Source organism: Podarcis cretensis (assembly GCF_951804945.1).
Source record: "Podarcis cretensis genome assembly, chromosome: 15".
Taxonomy (NCBI): Eukaryota; Metazoa; Chordata; class Lepidosauria; order Squamata; family Lacertidae; genus Podarcis; species Podarcis cretensis.
The window spans coordinates 6867175-6885319 of NC_137185.1; the positions used below are offsets into that span (position 1 = coordinate 6867175).

The following is an 18145-nucleotide window of genomic DNA, read 5'->3' on the forward strand; positions in this document are numbered from 1 at the left end:
AGATTTTCCTTTAATTGACCTAAATTTTGTGTGTGTGTGTGTGTACAAACTATACAGCCCAATTAAGGTTCCAGTGGGAGTCCCAGTCTTACGAAGGTCAATGGGAGTTCCTTCTGAGCAGACGTGCATAGGATCGCGTTATGTTAAACGAGCTATACAGATCTTCAAAGCAAATTGCGTTGCTGGGATCGTGACCATTAGCTCGCTGCTGACTACCTCCACATTTTTAAGAGGTGTGTGCCTTTGGATGAAAATCTAGAGGTCCGCTTACTTCTGAATTCAAGGAGTCCGGGAATAAAATCATTGAACTGAGACTGACTTTTGAAGCGAAGAGAAAAATGTGTTTTAAGATCGAGGAGTTTGGCGTGTGAGAGAGAAAATCCAAAAAAAAAATCCACACCCAGGCTGGCAGAGCAATAATTATATTTAGGTTGCATATCCCTTGCTTGCCTAAGAAGTTGTTCCATTGAGCTCAGAGGAGCTTACTCTTGAGTAGACATGCAAAGTTGTTGTTTTCTTCCTCAAAATCAGCCGTGGAAAGTTTACGGATGATTCAAAGAATAAAACACCAGCCTTCGTGCGTTTCTGAAAAATGTGGATTTTGCAAGCCCTTGAGTTCTCCAGAGTGCTTCGTCAGGGTGGCGCTTAGAAAGTTTCGGAAGCAGCAAAAGCTGGCTTGATATTGTGGTCGCTAGTTTAATTTGTTTCTCCCGTCACCAAGAATCCTGGGAACTGTAGCTCACAGTGCTACAATTCCCAGCACCCTTAACAAACGACAGTTCCAGGATTCTTGGGGAGAGAGAGGGGTGATGTACTTTAAATGGATAGAGCTCACAATCTTAAACTGGGCTGCAGCTCGGAACACGTTCTTGTTTTATTTACCATTATTACTCACCTATTAACCTAGTTTTCCGGGAGACTGAGAGGTAAATCCCAGGGAACACATTCGGACTTGCTTCTGAGTAAACATGTCTAGGTTTGCACTGCTAATTGGATTATTAGGCTCTGTGGAACTTTCACAGTAAGCAAAAAAAACAAAAAACCGAGAGAGACAGTTCTCTGCCCCGAGAGGATCCCATTTCCGCTGCTGTCCCAGCTCCGCATTGGTTTGAGGGAGTTTCCGGCTTAACTCGGCTGCAGATCCAGATGTGGATTGGGCGGCTCCTTCATTATGTGAATCATTCGGGCCTGTAGTCCCTTAATCCAGTCACGACCTGGAGGGATAAGGGGGAGGCTGCAGCCGAGGGACCGATGGTCTGCTATGCGTGCAGAAAGCCACAAGTTCAATCAAACGCTTCTCCAGGTAGAGCTGGGGAAAGTCTGAAATCATGCCGAGCCGCTGCCAGTCAGTGTAGACAGCCCTGACCTAGATGAGCAGCTTTGTATGCAGCCCGTAGTTCAAAACACTGAGGACTAGAACCTTGCTTTCTTTTTAGAGGAAGGGAGCAGCGTCTGCTTTGCGCGCAAAAGGTCCCATGTCCAATGCCTCTCTAGGCAGGACTACGATTCTGGAAGGCTGCTGCCAGTCCGTGCAGGCAGTATTGAGTTACATGAGCCAGTGGCCTGACTTGTACTGAAGGTAGCTTGCTATTTGACCTGGTGCCTGAGCACCAACTGATCCGGAATGGGATCGCGTTCAAACCGAATCAAGGAGAATAAAATTATCCTGCCTTGAGAATCATTGGAGTGTGATTGTGTGTGTGTGTGTGTGTGTGTGAGAGAGAGAGAGAGAGAGAGAGAGAGAGAGATCTTCTATAATTTTATTGTAGCTTATTTTATTTGCTCCTACTACTAAGGCATCTTGCAAAGTCTGGCTTGATCTCTGTACAATTAAAAAAAATCTACCCGTTTCAATCGTTTGAGGTGCGATGGCTGCAAGTGATAGATTCCATGTTGTTCGTGTGTGCAAGGCTGCTACACAAGTTGCTGGTTTAGTAAAGGGAGTGGGTGGAGAATAGTTGATAACGTGCAATAATGCGGAAGGAGATGTTTTACACAATCTCTCAGCGCTGCCAAAAACACCGGGCGGAATCGTGTGTGGTTCATGCAAGACGCAGAAAATCCAAATAGATTTAAAAAAAAAAAAAAAAAGAGGAGGAGGAGGCGGGTTCTCTGTTCTGTTTTATTTATTTATTTTTGTAGGGAGTTTTTTTTTCTAATTGGGGGGTGTGGCATTTGAAAAGCAGGTATATATGAAATATAATTTAAAATGCAAGAAAACCCTCCTACTTTGAGCAACAGTTCCTGAAAGGCATTGAATGGAATCCAGCTAGGTTTTAAAGTCAATACTGAAATTAAGGGAGCTGTAAGAGTCGTGTCTATGGAGTTCAGTGGGTTAACCCTGAGCCAGGATTAATTTTGGATACATTGACCACGTGACGTTATGAGAAATCCTTCACGGGACGCTGGCCAAATGCAAAATGGGTGGGCCGGCTCCGGGCTCCTGCCCCTTTAACAGGAACATAGAAGGGCGACTATCTCCTGAAATCGCCTCTTCTACACAGCAATTAAAGGTGCAGGAGCCCCCGCTCCCGCTTTGTAAGCGACGCCTGCTGAAAAGCCCTCTTCTGTCCGATGATTAAAGGTGCGGGAGCCGGGCCCCCTCCGCTCTTTGATCCGGCTGCCCTATTTCGTACAAGATGTGTGTTGTTGTGTACATTGCACGCAGGTACCGCCTTCCTAAAGCTGACCTGTATCTAAAAACAGTTCGGTTGGGTCCGGCTGATAGACAGAGGCTGCAATTCCTTCTTCGCTCTCCCACTCTTGGCGCAGATAAGATCGGTCTGCGTCTTTACCCACTGGGGAGGAAATGCGCAGGGCGATCCTGGGCATAGGATTGGGCTTCCTCCTCAACCGAAGCAGCGCTAACTTTAAAATCTGCCTTCACCTGAACCAAGCGGGGCTTCTTTAAAGTCTTGCGCTTTGTTCCTTGCGCCACTGGCCTGCAAACCCCCGTTTAATTCGCGAGGGGGCTGCCTTGATCTAAGTACCCCGCTGATTTCAAGGGAATCTACTTCCCCGGAAGAAGATCCCACCTCCAAATGTGTTTTTAGGAATCGAGATAGATTTATTTGGAATTAAATCCTCCAAACCAGAATTTGTGGGCTCTTTCCCTCCTTGCTCTAAATCTCTTAACGACCGAGGCTTTGAAGGTAGTTCGGGTTAAACCCTGCTGAACCCGAAGTACCTTATTGGAGATAATATTTCAGGGATTTCCAGTTCTTGTGTACGTTTGGTAGGGGGGTGTTGTGGTTTTTTTCTGGTGGGAGGGGACTGCGCTCATCTCCTTGGAGGATCCCGGTTTAAATCCGCAAAAGATTGCGCTCTCTCCCTACTCCATCAGTTTCCCACATACGTCGCTCTTCTTAATACATTGCAGCCCCTAACCCCATTTGCCTCGGAGTAAACCCACTGGATTATAAAAGGTTTACTTCTGAGAAGACGTAGTCAGGGTTGCGTTGTTCCAAGGATCGCCTTGCGCCTCTTTTGCGCCGTAGCGTGCTGAATAAGAGAAAACTGTGAGCCGCCCTGAGATCTACGGATGAAGGGCGGTATACAAATTTTAATAATAACAACAATAATAGGCAGGGAGGCGTTTTGCATTGCAGGACCCGCGTTTAGTCCAACTGCCTGTTTTTAAGCGTAATAAAAGGGTAGCTTTGATTTGGATATTTGAAAGCTGATAGGCCCTGCAGTCATCTCTCTCTCCCCCCCCCCCCCTCTCTCTGGAATCCAGAAATTGTAATTAACCTGCTCTGGGGATTATAGCAAAAAAAGCGAGCGAGCGAGAGCAGTATATATTCTGGAGGTGTCAAATCTGATTATGGCTCTCGGCCAAGGCGGGCGGGCGGGCGCGCCGCTCTATACATACCGATTCCGGAGAAAGTCTCGTTGGGTTTTACGTCCGAATGAACATGCATGAACTCGGACTGCTCCGAGAGCAAAACGGGGCCTTAAAGACCTGGCGGGTCTCGGCTATTTCGAGATGGAGTTTCTGCTTAGGACGGTCAACCTCAGAAAGGAAGGTGGTTTCTTTCTGAATAAGGCCCCGAGTCCACGCGCGTTGAAATAAAGAGGTCCCCTTTCCTCCCCAACACACACACGTTAAAAATACGTCGAAATCGGTTTCAGGCTTCGCATTTCATGTGGACCGGATTGCAGATGTAAGCGCGTCCGTTACTCCGGAGAGAGAGTCACTGAAAATCCGGACCGAGGTTCCTTTTGCAACCCCCGAACCAAAGCGCGCGCTTCACATGGAAACACTTCGCTTTGGGGTTGGGGTTTGGGGGGGGTGTGCGTGCTTTCTTTTCCTTTCCTTTCCTTTCCTTTCCTTTCCTCTTCTCTTCTCTTCTCTTCTCCTTTCTTTTCCCTTGAAAGGCCGCCACGGGTCTCCGTCTCGGCTGGGCGCACGGAGGACAGTCCGACGGCGCGCGGGTTAGTGGAGGATTTTGGAGAACGAAAAGAAGCGCGGTTTTTGTTTTGTTTTTACGAGGGAGTGGCAGGGGAATAATTCAGAGAAAGAGCATTAGACCCAAGCTAGAGGTGGCTGTTCGAGGGAGAGAAGGAGGGAAGGAGGACGAGCTTGGTCACTTTCGTCTCTGGGATAAAGATTCTGCGCGCGCTCTCCTCCTCCTCGGTCTCTCGCGCCCTCGCCTTCGGGGCTCCGCTGCGCTCCTTTCGCCTTCCTTCCCCTCGCTTCTCGGTTTGCGAAAAGAAAAGCGGGGCGCTAAGGAGAAGGCTGAGGTCGGAAGGCTGCAGCCACACCCCAAAAGAAAAACCCGAAAGCATAGAGAGCATAGAGATATAATAAACTCGGTTTAAAATACAATACTTACTGATGAGGATATTAGATATTCAGCAAGATCCGGTGGAGAATAGCCACCGCTAGGACTAATTAACTTTTCTCTCTCCCTCTGTATAATCCATACACCTCTCTATATGATATCATACATTTATACCTGCTCATTATATATTCTATATATTTAGGTATGTGTGTATTGTAAATAATCATAATGTGTTTTAACTGTTTTTAGTACCCGGTTTTTAAATTGTAAGCCGCCCTGAGACCTCATGGTGAAAGACGAATAAGAAATGTATCACAGCAACAACAACAACAACGCCACACGAGGGTGTTCCTTGTAAAATAGAGCTAAACAAAAAAGATTATTCGCAGTTTATTGCTTGCAGATTGCATTAGACTATATACGTCTATACTTTGAATACGGAATAGCCTGTTGTTGTTGTTGTTGTTGTTGTTGTTTGGATTTCTTACTCGCCCTTCACCACAAGGGCCCAAGGCAGGTGACAGCACTCTAAAAAGGCAAGATTAAAATGAATTTAAACTATTTGCTTACACACACACACACACAAATATCTCTCATATACTTCTTCGGGAGTGTATCCCATTAAGCTAAGGGCCCATCCTTAATATTTACGGGCTCAGAGCCCATATACACGTTTACTCGGGTGTAAGGCCTCCGGTGTTCCATGGGGCCGGGGCCCGAGCGTGCGGTCTCACCAGGTGGAAATTCAGCCCCGTGGACCTGAGCTGGAGAGCTTCTCCACGAGACACGCAAGCCCTCAACCTGCTTCCTTGGAAGTAAGCGCTCTTCTCTGTTGAAGTCACGACTTTCTTGAGTAAACAGAAGCGCTCTTTCTGGGGATTTAGGAAGGGGTTATCTTGCTGGTGAGCAAGGGCGCGCAGTATGTAGAGTGGGCTCACGGGCGGTGTGTGTGTGTGTGTGTGTGTGAGAGAGAGAGAGAGAGAGAGAGAGAGAGACTAGCTTTATTAAGGATTCCGCTCCAAAACGCCTTTTGTTAATTCTTGAGCTTATCGGATCAGCGTTCAAGGCTGGCAAATAAGAGCTATGGGGTTGCTTAATGTTGGGCTGTGTCTTATGCAAGAGTGGATTGGGGTTGGGGAGAGAGAGGCGCACCTCTGGTTGATAGAGGGGCGGGGACGGGGTTAAAGGTGGGGAGGGGGACGCTGCCTTGACTTTCCTGCTTGCTAGGATGTGTATATCCGAGAGGGAGTCCCGGGGAGCAAGTTCCCCGAAGGGTGCTCGTCTTTGTAGCAGAAGTGCGGTTGCGAGAGGGCGCTCGAGCGAGCGGAAAGCCTATCAATAAATAGAGAGAAATAGCGGAGGAGAGAAGGTAGCCTTTTCTCCTCCTTCCTTTGCCCCTGCAGTTCTGGGGTGAGCTTAAAAAGGAGAGGAAAGACCCTTAGCTCAGTTGTTAGACCATCCATCTACTTTGCGCGCAGAAGTTCAATCCCCGCCATCTCCAGGAGGGGCCTGGAAAGACTTGGAACCCCGAAGAGCTGCTGCCAGCCAGTGTAGACAGTACTGAGCAAGATGGGAGTATTGCTCTGGCTCAGTAGGAGGCAGCCGCTTTGCGTCCCAGGTTAAATTCCCGGCATCTCCACCTCCAGCTTATATAGAAGAGCAAGTTTCTCGGATGGAAGTGGTCCAACAGCACAGATGAGGTCAAAGGATCCCTTAAGACAGCCTTTCTCAACCTGTGGGTCCCCAGATGTTGTTGAACTACAACTCCCATCACCTCTAGCTAGCAAGGCCAGAGCTCAGGAATGATGGGAGTTGTAGTCCAACACAATCAGTGAGCATGGCAGTGGCTTCCCCTGGTCTACACATGCATACTTAGATGTGCACATGCCCATTTTCTCTGCATGGACAATCCTCTGGGGCTGTACTGCAATGTTTGCAAGTAACTCTGTATGTATTTGCATGGCTTATCCATGTCTTGGTTAGGTCCAGGATCAACTCCCCTTTCAGCCATGGGTGACCTTAGATAAGTCCACATCTGTCTGCCTAACCTACCTCACAGGGTTGTTGTAGGGATAGAATGTGGGGGGGAGAGAGAAGAGAGAGATACCACACACACACACACACACACACACACCCGCAGAGCTGCCTGGAGAACAGACTCTTATTATTAGTGTTGTTGTTAATTCATTTTATTAGTCCCTTGACTCAGAAGGACTCACAAAATTTAAAAGCGTAAAAGGATGGCATAAAATCAGGGGGGAGAGGGAGAAGAAGAATGCATTGCAATAAAAGCCATACAGTAATCTATAAAATAAACCCAATAAAATGGCAGGGAAAACACATCACCAACAGACAGCAAAATCTAAATGGATGGTGGGATGGGACTGTAAGGTGGTTATTATCCCTCCTCCTTAATGCTGTTTCCCAAATCTCTGCCCACCGAAAACACTGTTTGCCTAGTTTCCCCCACTCAGATTATAAACGTATCTAGATACAGACGATGTGTTTGTACAGCTCCTGACACTAATATATAGATTGCAATTTAATGGGCATCAGTTTGTACATTTTGCAATTTACACCAGGTGTGGGGCGCTATTGACCCTCCAGATGTTGCTATACTACAACTTCCAGCAATGACCAGTGTAGATTGCACTACTTCAAGCTGAAGATTGGGGGGGGGGCATATTTTTAATGCTTTGTCCAATATTGAACATAACCTGCAAGTAGAAAACTAGCCCAGCAGGGAATGATCTGGGCTACCACAACCTCTCTGGCCAGTGTGAAACTATTAGTCGTAGGGAATTCATTTCTGAATGAATTCAAAACTGGAGCCTCTTCCTGCAGCCTGAAATGGTACTGTCCGCTTTGGCTGGTGGCTGATGGGAGTTGGAGTCCAACAGGGCTCCATGTTGGCTACTCCAGATGTATGCTCAAGGGGAGGCGAGGCGGAAAGGAGATATTCACACAGGGGGTGTTGATTCTTTTCTGCTAGGACCTGCCTCTGAAATGTGAAACAAACGTGCAAATTAGATCTTTCCTTGTGCAATCTGGAATTAAATAAAGTCAAGGCTGAAAGCACATGCGGTCAGCACTCTGCTGGAGCCAAACAAGTCCCAAATGTAAGAATGGCCTGCTGGATCAGGCCAATGGCCCACCTAGTCCAACATCCTGTTCCCACAGTGGCCAACCAGATAGATGCCCGTGGTCAGCAAGGAAGCAGGATTCAAGCACAACAGCACTGTCGTCTCCTGTGGCTTCCAGCAAGTGATGTTCAGAAACATTACTGCCTCTAAATGTGGGTCAGCTGCAGTGCAGGCTAGTCCATTGATGGGTGAATGGGGCCATACCCCACTAAGCTCAGCTTGCCTTCAGCCAGCCCTGCCACCTGCCTGCTTTCTTTCCTGCAACCAGCCCAGGATTCGGCATTGGTGGTGAGATTCCTCCTCCTTCATCCCAGTGTTGCCCTTGTAGAACTCAACAGGGAGGTGAAAAGGGTGAAGCTACACTCAGTTGGCTCCGCCTTTCAGTGACTCTGACTCCACCCACTGTTTGAGCTCCTTGCATTCCACCACAGCAGTTTTGGTGGACCGCAGTCACCAATGGGTCCTGGTCAGTGCCGGATTTACATATAAGCTAAACAAGCTATAGCTTAGGGCAGGGGTCAGCAAACTTATATGGGGTCAGCAAACTTTTTCAGCAGGGGGCCGGTCCACTGTCCCTCAGACCTTGTGTGGGGGCCGGACTATATTTTGGAGGGGGGGGAGAACGAAGTCCTATGCCCCACAAATAACCCCAAAATGCATTTTAAATAAAAGCACACATTCTACTCATTAAAAACACCGGGCAGGCCCCACAAATGACCCAGAGATGCATTTTAATTAAAAGGACACATTCCACTCATGTAAAAACATGCTGATTCCCAGACCGTCCACGGGCCGGATTTAGAAGGTGATTGGGCTGGATCCGGCCCCCGGACCTTAGTTTGCCTGCCCATGGCTTAGGGCCCCACTCTTTTGGGGCCCCCCAAAAAAATTTAAAGGGAAAAGACCTGGATGTACATTTCCAAAATATAAAATAAAAAAACAAATAAAATAAAACCTACTGTACATACAGCAACAGTGTTTTGTGTTGTGTAGGCTCCTATTTGTTATGTGCAAATGACTCTAGATACCTATTAGGTCCATAAATTACCATATAGCATATATTCAACACAAAAATACAGCAACAATTTGTTGTTGGCAAAGGACAGCTGGACATATACGTAAAGGGCCCCATTATCTTCAGTAGCTTAGAGCCTCATCAAACCGAAATCCAGCCCTGGTCCTGGTACTCTCAGAGCCCCCCACCTCCTCCTCCTTTTAACTTCGGGTACTGCTGGACAAAAAGGGACGCAGGTGGCGCTGTGGGTTAAAGCCTCAGCGCCTAGGGCTTGCCGATCGAAAGGTCGGTGGTTCGAATCCCTGCGGCGGGGTGCGCTCCCGCTGCTCGGTCCCAGCGCCTGCCAACCTAGCAGTTCGAAAGCACCTCTGGGTGCAAGTAGATAAATAGGGACCGCTTACCAGCGGGAAGGTAAACGGCGTTTCCGTGTGCGGCTCTGGCTCTGGCTCTGGCCAGAGCAGCGATGTCACGCTGGCCACGTGACCCGGAAGTGTCTCCGGACAGCGCTGGCCCCTGGCCTCTTAAGTGAGATGGGCGCACAACCCCAGAGTCTGTCAAGACTGGCCCGTACGGGCAGGGGTACCTTTGCCTTTACCTTTACTGCTGGACAAAGATCTATCACTTGCTTCAGACCTCTTATAAAGACGCACCAGGCTTTTACTGACCCATAATATCAGACCCTGCTTTTTTCTGTATTAATTCCCTTTATTGTTTTTTTTAAAATATGCTTTTATACCACTGTTTTACATGTTTTCTATTGTATTTTTGGTCCAATGATCTCATTTACTGCTTTAATCGTGTACACCACTTAAGGTATTTTAATTTTTTAAGTGCTTTATCAATGTTTTAATTGCCTGATTGATCGATGAATCAATGAATACTGGGGTTGTGTCTTGCACTGGTGTACGGTACATTTCAAACGCACACATGAATCTTGGGAACTGTCGTTTGTTAAGGGTGCTGGGAATTGTAGCTCTGGGAGGGGTAAACGACACTGTGCGGGGGTTCTTTAAATGGATAGTGTGTGCACAGCTGTGCGCGTACACGAGTTCTGTCCCTATATGCAAGACTTGCCACCCTTCTGTGAACGTGGGGACCTGGTGTGTGTGTTTATCTGCAAAATGCGTGCAAGCAGGGAGGCTGGTATCTGGACCTATGTCCCTGTGAGTGTGTGCTTGTCAGCGAAAGGGAGCATCCGTATTTGCATATGCTGAGCCAGCCAAGGGGTGGAGAGCGGATTCTTTCCGGTGGTGTGTAAACCGCGGTGCTCCCCGAATCCGGATTTGCGCTGTTCTTTCTTCTGAGCCAGAGGATATCTTGAAACCCGATAATTTTACCTCCAGTAAAAAAATTTCTCTCTCTCTCTCTCTCTCTCTCTCTCTCTCTCTCGTGTGTGTGTGTGTGTGTGTGTGTGTGTGTTCGTGTGTGCGAGAGAGAGAGAGATTTACCTTCAGTGAAATTATAATTAGATACGTGTATGAGCGAATAAGAATCGAGCAGTTTCAACTCCAGATTTCTGCACACCATTTCACTTTAACAAATTGCGGATTGGGTGAATGACGTGTGGTTGTCTCCAGCTAAATTGTACTCCGAGGAGACCCACTGAAATTAACGAGCCTAAGTTAGTCGTACCAATTAAATTCAATGGGTTTGCTCTGAATGAAACTGACGTTGGATACAACCGAAAGAGGCATTGCTTTAACAATCCTGGCGTCTAATCCGGTTCCCTTCCCGGCCCGCTTGTCAACTGCTCCCTCCGTTTAGCTGCTTTGAGAATCCGGTTTCCCTGGTTTGATATACTTTCGTGTGTGTTCTTAGGTTGTATTTTGGCGTCTCTGAACGGTCAGCCTAGCGTCCTCCATCCCCACCCCCTGCTGGCCTGCCTGCCTGTCTGGCCCTTCGGCGAATGCCCTGGGCGAGTATTCCAAAAGCTCTCCAAACGGCATCTCTCCGTGCGCCCTAGGCGCACCACGGGAGCGATCCTGCTTGGCTTCTCTTTCCCCGTGGCTCTAGCGTTGATCCCCGGGCCCTTGTCCTCGCCTCGGTATCCCAGGCAGCCTCTCAACTCCGGCTTCTCTTCCTCCTTCTCCCTGGCAGGTTTGGTTCCAGAATCGGCGTTCCAAAGAAAGGCGCATGAAGCAACTGAGTGCACTGGGGGCCCGACGGCACGCGTTTTTCCGCAGCCCCCGCCGCATGAGGCCGCTGGTAGATCGTCTGGAGCCGGGAGAGCTCATCCCCAACGGGCCCTTCTCCTTTTACGGAGGTGGGTAAGCGCGGGGGGTGGTTCCTGGGCGTGTTCACACGTCTCCATAGCTGCATCTACACACACAAGCCAGTTCTAGAATTTTGATTTTACACCTCTTGACAGGCCTGGAACCAGCCAGTTTGCAGGGAGGGTGCACCGCAAAACCGTCAGGAAATAAACTTGTTATTAGGCTGTTTAATTTTAGATAATATTTATAATATTTACATTTTTATAAAATTTTTGGTGGGAACCTAATCCCAGCCCATTAGCCAGAAAACTTACTTCTTAGTGACTAATTTAGCACTGCATCCTTTCCCTTTATTTCCAACTAAAAGGTGCACCTTTTAGTTTTAGGGTTTGTTTTTAGGGTAACTGAAAATTAAGCAGGTGCCTGTAATCTCCCTTGAGTGTACCAGAACCAGTGCTCAAGTCATGGGGAGGGGGTATAAAGGCTTTATGAAATCCTTAGCCCCCCACGTTTTAGCCAAATCATGCTTCCTGGCCTCCTATAAGCAGTAGCTTAAGAGGATCATCCTAAATGGTAAAGAGGCTGAACTGCCTCCATCACAAGAGAAGAAGCTGCTTCACGCTGAGTCAGACCATTGATCCACCAAGCTCAGTGTTATCTACATTGACTTGTTAGCGATTACCCCAGGTTTCAGGCAGGATCCTTTCCTAGCTCTACCTGGAGATGAGCCTGGGATTTCCTTTATGCAAAGCAGATTCTCTGTCACTGAGCTACAGCTCTTTCTGCAAAGGTCCTCTGTGAAGCTGAACCCAGAAAGAGCCTTGCTTTCAGAATCTGAAATGAATCTCTCCATGCAGCTTCATAGGGTCTAGCCTAATGCAACAACAACAACAACAAAGTGTTTTTATACCCTACCCCTCTGACCCCAGACACTCTGGGCAGCTTCCAACAAAATACAGTGGTACTTCAGGTTACATATGCTTCAGGTTACATACGATTCAGGTTACAGACTCCGCTAACCCAGAAATTGTGCTTCAGGTTAAGAACTTTGCTTCAGGATAAGAACAGAAATCATGCTCTGGCAGCGCGGCGGCAGAAGGAGGCCCCATTAGCTAAAGTGGTGCTTCAGGTTAAAAACGGACCTCCGGAACGAATTAAGTACTTAACCCGAGGTACCACTGTATAAAGGAACAAAACAAAACATCAAACATTAAAAGCACCCCAAAACTCAGAACCAAACTAAGCATGAAATTAACTGCATAGTTCTGCCCTGAAATGCAAGGGGTGAGTGGGAGTCAGAGATAAACAATATGTGTTGGCGCTGTTCTTCCCAATCAGTCAGAAAGAAGCAAACCTGATCCTGCCTTCCTTGTGTTCTGGGCCAATTAGATCAAAGGCACTGGGATGACTGGCAAGCCCTAACCCATTTTTAAGGTGAGAGGAGGGTGTCATGTTGGCTAGCCCCGGTGTAAGGGATATAATGATCTTGCAGTGGGGCCTGAGGCTGATTCCACACAGTTGCTATTTTCAGGAAGGATTCAGGTTCATTCATTTATAGAATTTGTAGACCACTCTTCAGCCAAGAAGGTTGCCAGAGTGGCTTAAATGCAATCAGTTAAAACAAGACAGTCCATGCCTGCAGGCTTAAAATTGGGGGAGGTGGGAAATGACCCACCAGGGAAGGGGGAGAAGGAGGGGAAAAAACAAAACTCAGACACCAATTATTAAATAGTTATTCTTATAATGACTAGCTGACACAGTTCAGGGGTACGAGGAGCGTGCCAGAACTGGTCTTTCAGCTAAGCTGATGGAATGAGCACCGCTTTCTATATCTCCCACTGAGGCAGTCCATGGAATGACTGCCCCAAAGTGACTGTCTGATGGAGTTATCATTTTTTGGGGGGGACGACTACAACGACACTGTTGTTCAGTGGTAGGTTGCACAGTTATAGCTAATGGGGAAATATTGTGTGATAAACCCACTCTCCTAAAATATCAGGCCTTTTTGCAGTAAGGAAAGTGACAGGGAGGGTGTAGGATGACATTGGCTTTGACGCAGTGCCATCTAGCCTACCCACAGACAAGCCAGAATGAATGCTCATTAAATAGTCAATGTAGTCTAACCTCCCTGCAAACAAAGACTGTAATCCTAAAAATCCGCTTTCCTGGGAGTAAGCGTCACTGAATCCAATAAGAAGTACTTTTGAGGAGATAATATGTTTGCACACCCCCATATTAAAACCGGTTCCACGGAAATACAGGGAAAGTTCCCCAGAGTGATCTTGGCTGCAGAGTTCATCTTCAGCTTTATAAGAATTTTGGCGTTCTCTCATTCTTAAAAACAAAATCAAGCTTCTCTTATTGTTGAAAAACTGTTATTTCAAGTTACTGGGTGAAATCAGAAACCACAGAATTTTCTGTGCCCCCCTCTTCCCCTTATCAGCATAATCAGATCAAAGTGTGAAAATAATAACAATTTAGCAAAATTGATTCAACTTGGCATCTTATAGCAGAGTGTGGTTTTAATTTATTGCAGAATTTGCATTCAATACATTTTAATCTAAAGTTGAGGACGTGCAAACAGGTTTTAAGATGCAACTAGGGGGAAAGGTGGGGTTGTTTATGAAAAGCATTTGCAACTGTGTAGGTGCCTGGTCCTTGCCCCCCCCCCCCCAACATAATGAGTGTTTTTTTTTAAGTAAGGAGAAACAAAATTTGCAATCATCAGCATCAGGCCCAGAGCTGTCACTGGTGGCACAGATGCTGATGCTGATGCAGAGCACGTTTGTCACTGTAATTTGCCACTTTCGGGGGGGGGGGTACTGGGGGCGTCAGAGCCTGGGCTGTGGTGGTTCAGACTTCAGCTCTGAGATCAACCCAAGTTGCACCACTGTTGAGGTGGTGGCTGGGGGCCTCATCAGGGCCTCCCCAAATCATTTTGCTGACTGTGGCAAAGCAGAAAATGGCACCAGGTCGAGGTGCAAAAGAAGGCTAGGCCAGGCTAGGCTGTATGCTTCTGAATACCAATTACTGGAAATTACAGGAGGGGAGCACAGGATGCCATATTACCACATTCTGCTCCTGCATGCAGGCTTTCTGTTGGAACGCCTGGCTGGCCCCTGTGAGAACAGGATGCTAGACTAGATGGGCCATTGGCCTGATATGGCTGGCTTTTCCTATGTTTCTCCTTCTCTAATCGAGACATGGGGAAGCTCAGCCCACCACAAACCACATTGTGAAAAGGGCGACATCCCACTACGGAACTAATCAAATTTGGTTATGCAGTATTGACAGCTGATCAGGCTATCCTCTGCTGTTCTTATGATCTAAAATAACAATAATTTTATTGTTTATATCCCGCCCACCTGGCTGGGTTTCCCCAGCCACTCTGGGCAGCTTCCAGCAAAAGTTAAAATAATAATAATAATAATAATAATAATAACAACAACAAGAAGAAGAAGAAGAAGAAGAAGAAGAAGAAGAAGAACAACAATTTATTTATACCCCGGCTAAGTTTCCCCAGCCATTCTGGGCAGCTCCCAATCAAGTGTTAAAACCAATACAGCATTAAATATTAAAAGCTTCCCTAAACAGGGCTGCCTTCAGATGTCTTTTAAAGATAAGATAGCTGCTTATTTCCTTCACATCTGAAAGGAGGGCGTTCCACAGGGTGGGTGCCACTACCGAGAAGGCCCTCTGTCTGGTTCCCTGTAACCTCACTTCTCGCAATGAGGGAACCGCCAGAAGGCCCTCAGAGCTGGATCTCAGCGTCTAGGCTAAACGATGGGGGTGGAGACGCTCCTTCAGGTATACAGGACCAAGGCTGTTTAGGGCTTTAAAGGTCAGCACCAACACTTTGAATTGTGCTCAGAAACACAACAAAACATTAAAAAACCTCCTGATGCAGCAAAGAAAGAAAGAAATATCCGTGGCATGTACGTCAATCTTTTATCTTTTCTTCGCCTGCCAGATTACCAGAGCGAGTACTACGGACCTGGGAGCAACTACGATTTCTTCCCCCAAGGACCACCTTCCTCTCAAGCCCAGACGCCGGTGGATCTCCCTTTCGTGCCATCGTCCGGGTCATCAGGAACGCCTCTGGGGGGGATGGACCACCCCTTACCTGGACACCACCCTTCCAGCGAAGCTCAGCGTTTCACAGATATCATGTCACACCCACCTGGGGACTCTCCGAGCCCCGAACCCAACCTACCTGGCTCCTTGCACTCCATGTCGGCCGAAGTTTTTGGGCCGAGTCCTCCGTTTTCCTCGATATCTGTCAACGGCGGTGCTAACTATGGCAGCCACTTATCACATCCGCCCGAAATGAACGAGGCTGCTGTATGGTAGCTTTAAATACCAAGACTGGGGGCTGAGAAGTAAGTGGCCAATCGACACCCACCTTTGCTTACATCCAGGTGTATAGAAACGAGATCGAGCAAATAGTTTCTTTCTTTTTTTTTCTTGCCCTAAGACATATAGATATATAGATATATATGCTGGGGGTTTTGCTTTTTTTTTTGTGAACTTTGGGAATTAACTGAATTATTCATTTCAGATCGAATCCCAGGGAGATTTTGGTATAAACCGGAGGACAATCTTCATGACACAGAATGAACAGGAGAAAAGAAAAGACAAGGGGGGGAAATATGAAGAAAGTAATCTCTTTTTGTACCAAGTGAAGAAGGAAAAAAGACACTGGCGAAGTGGATTTGTTTCGATACTGCCATATACTATGGGATGGCGAATAGTGAGTGTCCGCATTCACTGGACTATAACTCTAGGGGGGGAAAAACAAGATTCTCAGAGACTTTTCTCATAGGAAAAGAAACCAATATTGAATAAAGGCAAGGTCAACAAGAACAAGAAAAAAAAAGCTTCAAGGAATTCTAGCATTTTTTAAAATGATGATTCTTTTGGTATTATTGATTTGTTTAATTTTGCCTCCGAACATTCAACATGAGCCACAACAATAGACTTTTAAAGCTTCAGAAATGTCAGGTGGGGCAAATGAAATGTAGTTAATTTTGTTGTTATTTTTGGGAGGGTGGTGCTTTTATGTTTATTTTATTTTCATTGGCCAAAATAGCAAATATTTAAATATAAGCCCTCCGAATCAACTCTTCTACCTTCTCTGAGCGACACACACCAATAATCCTCAAAACCCAGAAGTCTTCTGCTAGACTTCTAAGTAAAAAAAAAAAAAACTGACTTGAAAAGAAACGAACGACAAAGTATTCTACCTTCAGAAAAATAAAAGCTAAACAAACAAAAATAAAAAATAAAAAGACTCTATGAAACTAGAAAAAAAAGCAGTCAACTGTTTACGTCGAATGTTAAATTCAGGAGCGCAATGTTTTACTTAAAAAAAATTCCTGTTTTAGAACCTCTTGTTCAAAAGCAAAGTATTTTGAGCAATCAACCAAAATAGTTCATTTTTCTTTCTTTTTCCTTTTTTTTCTGTAGTTGTTATAAGACATTACAGGGCTTGTGTTTCACTGTGCTAGTTTGTAAAGGTGGTGTTTACAGCAGGCAAAGAATAAAAACTTATAAAATCAAACAGTTGCCAAATAAAACAATTCTATAGCACAAAATACTCTTTGGGGGTGCTGTACCCACAGCCCGGGGGAAAAACGCAAAACATTTTAAACAAAGTGTTACAAGGTTAAGAGGGGGGGAAATTTAACATCTTTGCTAATGTTTAGTCCTGTTCAACATTAATGGAATTGTTAATATGACTTATATAGACCCACACAGGTTTTATTTTTGTGTCTTTAAAAGAAAAAAAAAGTCCAAAATATTTAAATTTTATGGTCAAATATGCAGTCAGCAGCTGCTACTTTTTTTCCCTTTATATATTAAATTTCTCATATGTCTTTTATTGTTCAAATAAACCTAAGCTTGTGTGACCTCCAGTGCATATTAGACCATTCACTGTATGAAAGGGGGGGAAAGTTGGATTAAAAAATTTGTGAATTTTTAATAAAATTAGAAAATCTGATGTTTAGATAACCTGTGTTTCATTCAATGCTCTAAAAGTTTTATGACATTGGGGGGGGGGGGGTGGCCAAGAAGGAGGATTCTGATCTCTTTTAAATATTGCCAAAAGCAAAATTTTAATTGTGTAGGTTCTTCCTCAGGCAATTATTTCCTCAGAATGTTTTTCCCTTTGGGATTCTGAGGAATAGCAGAACAGCTTTTTATAAGAATATCAAAATCTGAGGATGTTTTCACTCATCCATAACTTGTCATTGGATTCTGCATTAATTCAATGAGAATCTGGTGGTTTCTCCTCAGATTATGTTTCTGAGTCATTTTGAGGAAAGCGCTATGAGTTGTGATAACGCTGGCAACATTGCTCAAGTTGGGTTGTCATTGGATTTCATGTTAAAATTAAGTTTGAAGTGCTTTAGGAGCTTTTTCCTCAGCGATTTGAAGAAGCATCTTGAGGAATCCTGAGAGAAACTCCCAAGGTTTTCCCGCCATGTCTGATAAAATGGTTACAGCAGGGTGTTCACTGCTCTATTGGCTATTTCTGGTACCATGGAACCTTCTTACAGCAGATAGTTACTGAGTGTGGATTTGAAGGACATACACACACATTTGAAAGAAGCTCACTCTGCCCCAAATACTTGTAAGGATTGAAGTACAGTGGTACCTCGGGTTACAGACGCTTCAGGTTACAGACTCCACTAACCCAGAAATAGTGCTTCAGGTTAAGAACTTTGGTTCAGGATGAGAACAGAAATTGTGCTCCGGCGGCGCAGCAGCAGCAGCAGGAGGCCCCATTAGCTAAAGTGGTGCTTCAGGTTAAGAACAGTTTCAGGTTAAGTACGGACCTCCGGAACGAATTAAGTACTTAACCTGAGGTACCACTGTACGGCTCTACCATTAGGCTGAGTCAACCGCTTCAGGTGGCAGTGCCCCCTGTTCCAGCCACTCCTCCAATTCCCCTCCATTGGACACAACTGCGTGCGCAACACAACTAAG

At 46.0% G+C, this 18145-nt stretch overlaps 1 protein-coding gene across 2 annotated transcripts in view; it reads left to right on the forward strand.

Moving 5' to 3' along the window:
- Positions 1-17167, forward strand: part of LHX1 (LIM homeobox 1) — a 52697-nt gene extending 35530 nt beyond the window's left edge. Inside the window, exons 4-6 of one of the 2 annotated variants that reach the window (XM_079955774.1) lie at positions 11040-11205; positions 15126-15534; positions 15714-17167. In XM_079955774.1, coding sequence (XP_079811900.1) covers positions 11040-11205; positions 15126-15505 — 546 coding nt within the window. In that variant the 3' untranslated portion in view covers positions 15506-15534; positions 15714-17167. Of the gene's footprint in view, positions 1-11039; positions 11206-15125 lie in introns of both variants that reach the window. The other variant, XM_079955773.1, reaches the window with a different exon arrangement.
- The last annotated feature ends 978 nt before the right edge of the window (positions 17168-18145 follow it).